At 45.9% G+C, this 12401-nt stretch overlaps 1 protein-coding gene across 1 annotated transcript in view; it reads right to left on the reverse strand.

Moving 5' to 3' along the window:
• lama4 (laminin, alpha 4) overlaps nucleotides 1-12401 on the reverse strand; it is a 247950-nt gene that overhangs the window by 78554 nt on the left and 156995 nt on the right. The window contains exon 25 of the mRNA XM_070885329.1: nucleotides 156-327. Within this exon, the coding sequence (XP_070741430.1) occupies nucleotides 156-327 (172 nt within the window). The remainder of the gene's footprint in view (nucleotides 1-155; nucleotides 328-12401) is intronic.

Consider the following 12401-nt stretch of genomic DNA (forward strand, 5'->3'; position numbering starts at 1 on the left):
CAACGTATGCTCAAGTTGTGCGAAGCTCTTTGTCTGGAGTGCCATTTCATTCAGTTTTCCCTATTATTTTTTTTCAGGTTATTTGTATTTTACACTCTACAGGATCAAAATAACCACTATTAAATCATTCCTGTACATGTGCTGGCTGTCCTTACCCCATTCACCATCAGTAACAGGAGGGCACTGTCAGCTGGTGTGCGAATGTCCAGATTGAACCGAGTCGCTATGTTGAATTTCCCTCTCCTTTGTAAGTTACGCACAAAAGCATAGCCTGAACCATCAAAGTAGAAATTTGCTGCCCTGCTCTGGGCAAAAGCAAGTTTGTACCTAAAAATATATATATCATACAACAGGATAAAGGAAGAAAACACACATTAATTGAAATCGGCCTATGCAGTATTAGTAACAAATGTTAACACTTGGTAACTACTACTGTTGCTAATATACAACCCAATAATGAATATCAAGATTTATTCTTATTAATCTACTCCATCTCTAAATTTATTTTCTTCTCTAATTACTCCCTACCTCAGCCACCGTTAGTGCTTGATAAAATTCTCCAGTTAAGTAGGAGCTCAGGTGACATGCTCTCATGTCTCTGCCAATTGTGTTCTTGTTCTGATCACCAGTAAGTGGTCAAGGGTTGGTCCCAGTAATTCACCCTTGGACTTATTTTCCATCTCCGTCTAGAGAAGTCTACACCCAATTATTTCCCTTACAGCACAGTCAAGATGGGAAAACACACCTTATGAAGAGTCACAGGGACAAACCTGTTCATATTACTTCATAGCATGATACTTTGCAACATCAACATGCTGTATCACCTCATTATCTAAAGTACTTTTTCTGAATATCAAGAGGCAAAAAGTATTAACAATCGCAGAAATACATTACATATCTTCTATAATGTAGCGACTATTTTTAGATGCTTTGAGCTTAATTGATTTAATTCACAATACAACATGCCTCTCTAATTCTTCCGCCTGGACTTCTGGACGGCAAACCAATTGAACAAATACTTTGGTGCTATCTTCATAAAGGAAGACACGAATAACCTTCCGGAGGTACTAGGGGGCCAGGGGTCTAGTGAGAAGGAGGAACTGAACGATATCCTTATTAGGCGAGAAATTGTTTTAGGGAAATTGATGGGATTGAAGGCCAATAAATCCCCAGGGTCTGATAGTCTGAATCCCAGAGTACTTAAGCAAATGGCCCTAGAAATAGTGGATGCATTGGTGATCATTTTGCAACAGTCTATCGAATCTGGATCAGTTCCTATGGACTGGAGGGTAGCTAATGTAACACCACTTTTTAAAAAAGGAGGGAAAGAGAAAACGGGTAATTATAGACCGGTTAGCCTGACATCAGTAGTGGGGAAAATGTTGGAATCAATCATAAGGATGAAATAGCAGTGCATTTGGAAAGCAGTGACAGGATCGGTCCAAGTCAGCATGGATTTATGAAAGGGAAATCATGCTTGAAAAATCTTCTGGAGTTTTTTGAGGATGTATCTAGCAGAGTGGACAAGGGAGAACCAGTGGATGTGGTGTATTTGGACTTTCAAAAGGCTTTTGACAAGAACCCACACGAGAGATTGGTGTGCAAAATCAAAGCACATGGTATTGGGGGTAATGTACTGTCATGGGTAGAGTACTGGTTGGCAGATAGGAGGCAGGGATTCGGGATAAACTGGTTCTTTTCAGAATGTCAGGCAGTGACTAGTGGAGTGCCGCAGGGCTCAGTGCTGGGACCCCAGCTCTTTACAATATACATTAATGATTTAGAAGAAGGAATTGAGTGTAATATCTCCAAGTTTGCAGATGACACTAAACTTGGTGGAGGTGTGAGCTGTGAGGAGGATGCTAAGATGCTGCAGGGTGACTTGGACTGGTTAGATGAGTGGGCAAATGCATGGCATGTGAATAAATGTGAGGTTATCCACTTTGGGGGGGCAAAAACACGAAGGCAGAATATTATCTGAATGGTGGCAGATTAGGAAAAGGGGAAGTGCAACGAGACCTGGGTGTCATGGTTCATCAGTCATTGAAAGTTGGCACGCAGGTACAGCAGGCGATGAAGGCAAATGGTATGTTGGCCTTTATAGCTAGGGGATTTGAGTATAGGAGCAGGGAGGTCTTACTGCAGTTGTACAGGGCCTTGATGAGACCTCACCTGGAATACTGTGTTCAGTCCTAATCTGAGGAAGGACATTCTTGCTATTGAGGGAGTGCAGCGTAGGTTCACCAGACTGATTCACGGGGTGGCAGGACTGACATATGAGGAGAGACTGGATCAAGTGGGCCTTTATACACTGGAGTTTAGAAGGATGAGAGGGGATCTTATAGAAACGTATAAGATTCTGATGGGACTGGACAGGTTAGATGCAGGAAGAATGTTCCCGATGTTGGGGAAGTCCAGAACCAGGGGACACAGTCTTAGGATAAGGGGTAGGTCATTTAGGACTGAGATGAGGAGAAACTTCTTCACTCAGAAAGTTGTTAACCTGTGGAATTCCCTACCACAGATAGTTGTTGATGCCAGTTTATTGGATATATTCAAGAAGGAGTTAGATATAGCCCTTATGGCTAACGGGATCAAGGGGTATGGAAAGAAAGCGGGAAAGGGGTACTGAGGGAATGATCAGCCATGATCTTGTTGAATGGTGGTGCAGGCTTGAAGGGCCAAATGGCCTACTCCTGCACCTATTTTCTATGTTTCTATGTTTCTACTCACAAGTCCTTAGTGTTCTCCTGTTATAGGGTCCTTTTGGCACTTGTCCTCTCGGTAATTCAGCTGTCTTGGGACATTTATTATGTTAAAGGTGTTATAGAATTCTAAGTTTTTGTTGTTGTCTGTTGCCACTTGGGAGATTCCCTTCAGATACTTGCCTTTACCTAATACTGTTATTATTATTTCAAGAAGAACTCATAAACAAAGTCTAGGAGAGGCAGCCCGTGGTGGAGACAATCCTAGATTGAAAGGAGTACAATGCATTTGAGGAGCAGGCACTCAGGCTAATGGGGCGGCAGACCATAGTGACAGTGGGCAATGGCAAGTTTGGAGTGTCTGTGCCAGCTGCAGACGAGTAGATGCAAACTAGTACCTACAGCTGCTGCAGCACTTTAAAGAACCAAGATCCCATTGAACTGCCTCAATCTCACACTCAATCTTCCGTACAGTAATTAAAAGTAATTATTCAGTCAGAGACCAAACTTCTGACTGATATTGTACCAGCTGAGTGACTGAACACAAGACAGCGGGTTTGAACAGGAAGTGGACGAGGACTCGGTTTTTCTCCAATGGTGGCCTGTAGAGGTAGACTCAGATCTCATGGGCCTCACTATGAAAATAAGGATGTTTGATAAACATCACACATGTGGGGTTGCTTTCTCAGGATGTGTAGCAGATGAGAGAGCTCACTAACGTCATATGTGACAACATCAGGGAAGCTTGTTCTTCTTATAGGCATTATTTGAGGGTGTGACAGCTTACCGAGTCTGTGATTGTTTCCTCCACCACATTGTAGCCGTGTCCCACCATAGGTCCGTGCCTCCTCTTCATCAGAATTCAGAAATATCGGGGGTAATTTTAACCACCGCACAATGGACGGGAAAGGGTCAGGGGAGTTTAAAATCAGTAAATATCTGAAACCTGACCCCCAACCCGTCGCAAACGCCCCTACTTCTGGTTTAACCACGACGGTTTGGGGTTTCCGAGAAACCCGCTCTGGAGAGGCGGGTCCATGATTATAGTAAGTTAATGAGGCTCTGTTCCTCAGATTTTAGCAGACATTTATATTTAACACTGGACAGCTGAGTTTCCCAGGGCTCGGAAAACCCGACAGCTAAAGGTAGGCGGGAGCTGGCGGCTGCAGCAGGTACGTGCTTTTTAGAACACTGCTTGTGGGCCATGAGGAGCAGAAGCGCTTGCCCCCGGCCCACCAAGCGAACCTGCTGCCGCAATCTTCAGACCCCCCACAAGCAGTCTTCCCTCCCTCCCGCAATCTGCCTTCATCCCCACAATCTTCAGACAACCCCCCACTGTGGCCCGATCTTTCCCTTCTTCCTCCCTCCTCGCAGCCGTGCCTTGAGCCCCCCCTGCCATGCCGTGATGGTTTCTGATTGCTGGGACCTGCCCCAGCGATTTCCAGCTGTCCCGCCTGACAGCTGGCCAGCCTCTTCATTTGGCTGACTGCCGGCCGGGAAACAGAATTTAAAAAATGCTAATGAGGTTCTGCCATTAAATTCGGCAGGACCTGCAGGTTCTCGGCATTTCCGTGTCCCCCACCCCCAACAAGCACATGTCCCCCCACCTTCCCTGCCTCCCCGTACATTTCAGAGCCATTTTGTCCAGCTTTATCTTTTCGAACTATTTGTCAGGTTTGTATTTTATCATATGAAGGATATAAACGTTTAAGTTTTTAATAGTTTTTAGATTTGTTATTTTTGTTTATGCCCATCGTGAATGCCATGTAGTACTCACTGACAACAGGTATACATTTTGCTACTAGGACTGAGCCAATACCACACTTGAGTCAAAGGCTAGGAGATGAAAGTTAGCCTAGAGTGATCAATCCTCCTATTTTTTTCTTTTTTCCTATGGGAAAGCATCTACCTTGATGCCTTAGCCATATTGGGTAATGATTATGTGGAAACTGTAGGATTGATTCCACGCTCAATGTTCCATGGCTCAAAATGTTGTAACACTAAGATGTTACATCGTTATCCCATTTTCTTTTCAAATTCCCTGATAATTAATGTTGCATTATCCATTACACTGCGCAGTTTTTATCATATCCGTAACAAGAAAGCATACTGCCCCAGTTGCTTTTTCTGTAACACCGTCAAAGCCTGGGTAATTCCTTTCCTGCAAGAGATCTTTAGCCAGATGATGCAGCATCCTGAAAGTGCACAGAAACAGCTGCTTGACAGATTGTAATTGCATGAAATTGATTTTAAACTGACAAGCCAGATTTGCTCGGAACGGTATTCTGCTGCTTCGGTGGAGTTATGCATACCAATTCAAATTGATGTTCAGGCTCTGACTGAATAATTAGTTCCTTAAGAACTTTACTAATGGTAGTTATTTTATTGATGAATTCCTTGTTTGCCAATATGAGAATCAAGTTTCCAAGCAACTAGGCTATTCAATAATTGAGTTGGCACAGTGTTGCAGTAATAAATATATCTATATTTGTCTTGCAATTTTTCTGGCCAATCTTCTCCCCTCCGGAAGGCTTCTTGATGGCTTACAGATACATGGGCACGATCTACGGCATCACTGAATAGGCACTTTCATATGTAAATGATGGGAGTGACTGCAGCCTTACTGTAGGGGTATCACAACTAAACCGGACACCGTTCTCACCTGGGCCCGGATTTTGGAGTCAACCGAGAACAAACGGCGATCGCCATTCACCACAGTTATAGCTACCCGCAGACTTATAGTGGGCTTTTGTGTGGCAATTTAAGGTAATGAGAGAACCATTTCAGTGTGATGCCCTCTACAGGTGATTTGGGATCTTTGTGAGCAGGCCAAGGAACAGCATGTCACTTTAACCAATCAGATTTAACAATCGTTACTGAGACATGCGTGGGTGGAATTCCTCTGTTATGCACCTCCCATTAGTGCCACCTGGGGGCGCTAATAGGGCACGACAGTGTTTCCACCCGGGGGGAGGGGTTGCTACTGGCTCCCGCGAAATTGCACGGGAGTTAGCAGAGGCATGAATCCAGTAGTGTCACGCCCCGTTAGGTAGCGCTTAGGCCGCCGTGCCTCTGGCGATGACATCATCGCCGTGCACGACAACCCCTTTTTGTCCTGCGGCAGAAATTGGGCAGCGCCCCATGAGGTTGCCACGGGCGATGTCAGCTCCAGCTCACGGGTCGCACTCCGATTGCGGGGCGAAAGTTAAAGGGGAAGTGTGCTGCACCATGCGTCGCCATTTCTTTCTCCGACTCACTGGACGAGCCACTGTCGAATGATGTCCTGGGGTCAAGGCCGCGATCGTGCAGGCCAGCACTCCATTTCAGTGCCGGGCTGCGTCCACAGCACCCTGCAACCCCTGTGGCCCAATGGAGGCCCATCAAAAGGCCTGCAGAGATCGCAGCATCCCTCCCCTTTAATAGAAACATAGAAAATAGGTGCAGGAATAGGCCATTCGGCCCTTCTAGCCTGCACCGCCATTCAATGAGTTCATGGCTGAACATGCAACTTCAGTACCCCATTCCTGCTTTCTCGCCATACCCCTTGATCTCCCTAGTAGTAAGGACTTCATCTAACTCCTTTTTGAATATATTTAGTGAATTGGCCTCAACAACTTTCTGTGGTAGAGAATTCCATAGGTTCACCACTCTCTGGGTGAAGAAGTTTCTCCTCATCTCGGTCCTAAATGGCTTCCCCCTTATCCTTAGACTGTGTCCCCTGGTTCTGGACTTCCCCAACATTGGGAACATTCTTCCTGCATCTAACCTGTCTAAACCCATCAGAATTTTAAACGTTTCTATGAGGTCCCCTCTCATTCTTTTGAACTCCAGTGAATACAAGCCCAGTTGATTGAGTCTTTCTTAATAGGTCAGTCCCACCATCCCGGGAATCAGTCTGGTGAACCTTCGCTGCACTCCCTCAATAGCAACAATGTCCTTCCTCAAGTTAGGAGACCCAAAACTGTACACAATACTCCAGGTGTGGCCTCACCAAGGCCCTGTACAACTGTAGCAACACCTCCCTGCACCTGTACTCAAATCCCCTCGCTATGAAGGCCAACATGCCATTTGCTTTCTTAACCGCCTGCTGTACCTACATGTCAACCTTCAATGACTGATGTACCATGCACCTCCCCTTTTCCTAATCTGTCACCATTCAGATAATAGTCTGTCTTTCTGTTTTTACCATCAAAGTGGATAACCTCACATTTATCCACATTATACTTCATCTGCCATGCATTTGCCCACTCACCTAACCTATCCAAGTCGCTCTGCAGCCTCATAGCATCCTCCTCGCAGCTCACACTGCCACCCAACTTAGTGTCATCCGCAAATTTGGAGATACGACATTTAATCCCCTTGTCTAAATCATTAATGTACAGTGTAAACAGCTGGGGCCCCAGCACAGAACCTTGCGGTACCCCACTAGTCACTGCCTGCCATTCTGAAAAGTCCCCATTTACTCCTACTCTTTGCTTCCTGTCTGACAACCAGTTCTCAATCCATGTCAGCACACTACCCCCAATCCCATGTGCTTTAACTTTGCACATTAATCTCTTGTGTGGGACCTTGTCGAAAGCCTTCTGAAAGTCCAAATATACCACATCAACTGGTTCTCCCTTGTCCACCCGACTGGAAACATCCTCAAAAGATTCCAGAAGATTACTCAAGCATGATTTCCCTTTCACAAATCCATGCTGACTTGGACCTATCATGTCACCTCTTTCCAAATGCGTTGCTATGACATCCTTAATAATTGATTCCATCATTTTACCCACTACCGATGTCAGGCTGACCGGTCTATAATTCCCTGTTTTCTCCCTCCCTCCTTTTTTAAAAAGTGGGGTTACATTGGCTACCCTCCACTCCATAGGAACTGATCCAGAGTCAATGGAATGTTGGAAAATGACTGTCAATGCATCCGCTATTTCCAAGCCCACCTCCTTAAGTACTCTGGGATGCAGTCCATCAGGCCCTGGGGATTTATCAGCCTTCAATCCCATCAATTTCCCCAACACAATTTCCCGATTAATAAGGATTTCCCTCAGTTCCTCCTCCTTACTAGACCCTCCGACCCCTTTTATATCCGGAAGGTTGTTTGTGTCCTCCTTAGTGAATACCGAACCAAAGTACTTGTTCAATTGGTCCGCCATTTCTTTGTTCCCCGTTGTGACTTTCCCTGATTCTGACTGCAGGGGACCTACGTTTGTCTTTACTAACCTTTTTCTCTTTACATATCTATAGAAACTTTTTCAATCCGTCTTAATGTTCCCTGCAAGCTTCTTCTTGTACTCCATTTTCCCTGACCTTTGTCTTCCTCTGCTGAGTTCTAAATTTCTCCCAGTCCCCGGGTTCGTTGCTATTTCTGACCAATTTGTATGCCACTTCTTTGGCTTTAATACTATCCCTGATTTCCCTTGATAGCCACGGTTGAGCCACCTTCCCTTTTTTATTTTTACGCCAGACAGGAATGTACAATTGTTGTAGTTCATCCATGCCGTCTCTAAATGTCTGCCATTGCCCATCCACAGTCAACCCCTTAAGTATCATTCGCCAATCTATGCTAGCCAATTCACGCCTCATACCTTCAAAGTTAGCCTTCTTTAAGTTCTGGACCATGGTCTCTGAATTAACTGTTTCATTCTCCATCCTAATGCAGAATTCCACCATATTATGGTCACTCTTCTCCAAGGGGCCTCGCACAACGAGATTGCTAATTAATCCTCTCTCATTACACAACACCCAGTCTAAGATGGCCTCCCCCCTAGTTGGTTCCTCGACATATTGGTCCAGAAAACCATCCCTTATGCACTCCAGGAAATCCTCCTCCACCGTATTGCTTCCAGTTTGGTTAACCCAATCTATGTGCATATTAAAGTCACCCATTATAACTGCTGCACCTTTATTGCATGCACCCCTAATTTCCTGTTTGATGCCCTCCCCAACATCACTACTACTGTTTGGAGGTCTGTACACAACTCCCACTAACGTTTTTTGCCCTTTGGTGTTCTTCAGCTCTACCCATATAGATTCCACATCATCCAAGCTAATGTCCTTCCGAACTATTGCATTAATCTCCTCCTTAACCAGCAATGCTCTCCCACCTCCTTTTCCTTTTATTCTATCCTTCCTGAATGTTGAATACCCGTGGATGTTGAGTTCCCAGCCCTGATCATCCTGGAGCCACGTCTCTCTAATCCCAATCACATCATATTTGTTCACATCTATTTGCACAGTTAATTCATCCATCTCATTACAGATACTCCTTGCATTAAGACACAAAGCCTTCAGGCTTGTTTTTTTAACACCCTTTGTCCTTTTAGAATTTTGCTGTACAGTGGCCCTTTTTGTTCTTTGCCTTGGGATTCTCTGCCCTCCACTTTTCCTCATCTCCTTTCTGTTTTTTGCTTTTGTCTCCTTTTTGTTTCCCTCTGTCTCCCTGCATTGGTTCCCATCCCCTTGCCATATTAGTTTGACTCCTCCCCAACAGCACGAGCAAACACTCCCCTGAGGACATTGGTTCCGGTCTTGCCCAGGTGCAGACCATCCGGTTTGTACTGGTCCCACCTCCCCCAGAACCGGTTCCAATGCCCCAGGAATTTGAATCCCTCCCTGCTGCACCACTGCTCAAGCCACGTATTCATCTGCGCTATCCTGCGATTCCTACTCTGACTCGCACGTGGCACTGGTAGCAATCCCGAGATTACTACTTTTGAGATCCTACTTTTTAATTTAGCTCCTAGCTCCTTAACTTCGTTTCATAGGACCTCATCCTTTTTTTACCTATGTTGTTGTTACCAATGTGCACCACGACAACTGGCTGTTCTCCCTCCCCTTTTAGAATGGGAGGGGAGGCGAGGGGCAGTGAAACGTGTCAGCGCTACACGGAGAGGCTGCCTAGCACTCCGCGATGCGTCTGGTAGCGCCCTGATCCCAATCAGAGAGGACAATTTCGCTTCTGGGGCGGGATTTCTGTGCCAGGTGCAGAATGTCTGGCCTCAGAAAGGTTACTTCCCTAACTGGGGTAATATGCAATTTCGACCCTGCAGAGTCTAAACCAAGAATTGCAAGTTAGAATCCTTAATGCAATGTAAAATCATGTACAGAAAGTATACTAAAGAGAGGGAAATAAAGATGGCATTAAGAGAGAACGATAAAAGAGGAAGAAAAAGTAAAAAAAGTTAAATTTAAAAAAAATCTTCAATAATTAAAAACTGTAGGAAAGACTCCACATTTGTAAAAGAATATTTTCAGTGCCAAAGAGGTTGTTTAGTAATAATTAAGACCAATCATGGTCTTAAATGTTCACTTACACTTGAATGGACAAGCCCCAAATTCTTCTGACGTGTTTAGTGGGTATTTAGTGGGAAAGTACCGCAACTTCATGCCCTTCATGTCTTTGAATGCCGAGTCTCGGTGAATTACTGGTTGAGCGAAGCTTGTGGAGAAGCAGAATAAATTGGACAGCAACTTCCCGATTTCCATTTTTAACCACGGATGTGCCGACGGTGGAAGTCGCTGTCTGATTTACACTTTAATATCATCATAGGCAGTCCCTCGGAATTGAGGAAGACTTGCTTCCACTCTAAAAATGAGTTCTTAGGTGACTGAATAGTCCAATACGAGAACCACAGTCCCTGTCACAGGTGGGACAGACAGTCATTGAGGTAAAGGGTAGGTGGGCCTGGTTTTGCGCACGCTCTTTCCGCTGCCTGCGCTTGATTTCTGCATGCTCTCGGCGATGAGACTCGAGGTGTTCAGCGTCCTCCCGGATGCACTTCCTCCACTTAGGGCGGTCTTTGGCCAGGGACTCCCAGATATCGGTGGGGATGTTCCACTTTATCAGGGAGGCGTACCACTGATGGTAACCACTGGAGAAATACCACCAACGATGTCTCCGCAAGATCCTACAAATCCCCTGGGAGGACAGACGCATCAACATTAGTGTCCTCGACCAGGCCAACATCCCCAGCACTGAAGCAGTGACCACACTTGATCAGCTCCACTGGGCAGGCCACAATGTTCGCATGCCTGACACAAGACTCCCAAAGCAAGCGCTCTACTCGGAACTCCTTCACAGCAAACGAGCCAAAGGTGGGCAGAGGAAACATTACAAGGACACCCTCAAAGCCTCCCTGATAAAATGCAACATCCCCACTGACACCTGGGAGTCCCTGGCCAAAGACCGCCCTAAGTGGAGGAAGTGCATCCAGGAAGGTGCTGAGCACCTTGAGTCTTGTCGCCGAGAGCATGCAGAAATCAAACGCAGGCAGTGGAAAGACCATTCAGCAAACCAGGTTAGATGCAGGAAGAATGTTCCCAATGTTGGGGAAGTCCAGAACCAGCGGTCACAGTCTAAGGATAAGGGGTAAGCCATTTAGGATCGAGATGAGGAGAAACTTCTTCACCCAGAGAGTGGTGAACCTGTGGAATTCTCTACCACAGAAAGTTGTTGAGACCAATTCACTAAATATATTCAAAAAGGAGTTAGATGTAGTCCTTACTACTGGGGGGATCAAGGGATATGGCAAGAAAGCAGGAATGGGGTACTGAAGTTGCATGTTCAGCCATGAACTCATTGAATGGCAGTGCAGGCTCGAAGGGCCGAATGGCCTACTCCTGCACCTATTTTCTATGTTTTCTATGTTTTCTAAACTAGTCCCACCCACCCTTTCCCTCAATGACTATCTGTCCCACCTGTGACAGAGACTGTGGTTCTTGTATTGGAATGTTCAGTCACCTAAGAACTCATTTTAAGAGTGGAAGCAAGTCTTCCTCGATTCCAAGGGACTGCATATGATTTGAGGGTGGCCTTGAAATGTTTCCTGTGCCCATCTTTAGCTCATTTGCCGTGAAGGACTTCCGAGTAGAGTGCTTACTTTGGGAGTCTTATGTCAGGCATGCGAACAATGTGGTCTGCCAAGTGGAGCTGATCGAGTGTGGTCAGTGCTTCGATGCTGAGGATGTTGGCCTGGTCGTGGATGCTAACTTTGGTGCGTCTGTCCTCCCAGGGGATTTGCAGGATCTTGCGGAGACATCGTTGGTGGTATTTCTCCAGTGATTTGAGGTGTCTATTGTATATGGTCCATGTCTCTGAGCCATACATGAGGGCGGGTATTACTACAGCCCTGTAGACCATGAGCTTGGTGGCAGATTTGAGGGCCTGATCTTCGAACACCCTTTTCCTCAGGCAGCCAAAGGCTGCTTTGGTGCACTGAAGCCCATGTTGAATCGCGATGTCAATGTCTGCCCTTGTTGATAAGAAACTCCCGAGGTATGGGAAATGGTCCACATTGTCCAGGGCCGCACTGTGGATCTTGATGACTGGGGGGCTGTGCTGTGCGGTGGGGACAGGTTGGTGGAGGAACTTTGTCTTATGGATGGTTAGTATAAGGCCCATGCTTTCGTATGCCTCAGTGAAGATGTTGTCCGTGACTTGGAGTTCAGCCTCTGAATGTGCGCAGACGCAGGCGTCGTTCGCACACTGTAGCTCGACGACAGAGGTTGGGACTGTCTTGGATCTGGCCTGGAGATGACGTAGGTTGTACCTTAATAACGATGAACGTTGATAGCCTCACCGTTATTCCAACTGGAAAATCTGGCTCCATGTATTTGCTATACTTGTCCCTTGAGCAGAGGAACAGGAACCCTGCCTGATTTTTCTCCTCCTTAATGTAGGGGCACTGAAAACAAATG

The sequence above is a fragment of the Pristiophorus japonicus genome, chromosome 7 (genome assembly GCF_044704955.1).
Source record: "Pristiophorus japonicus isolate sPriJap1 chromosome 7, sPriJap1.hap1, whole genome shotgun sequence".
In the NCBI taxonomy this organism is placed as follows: domain Eukaryota; kingdom Metazoa; phylum Chordata; class Chondrichthyes; family Pristiophoridae; genus Pristiophorus; species Pristiophorus japonicus.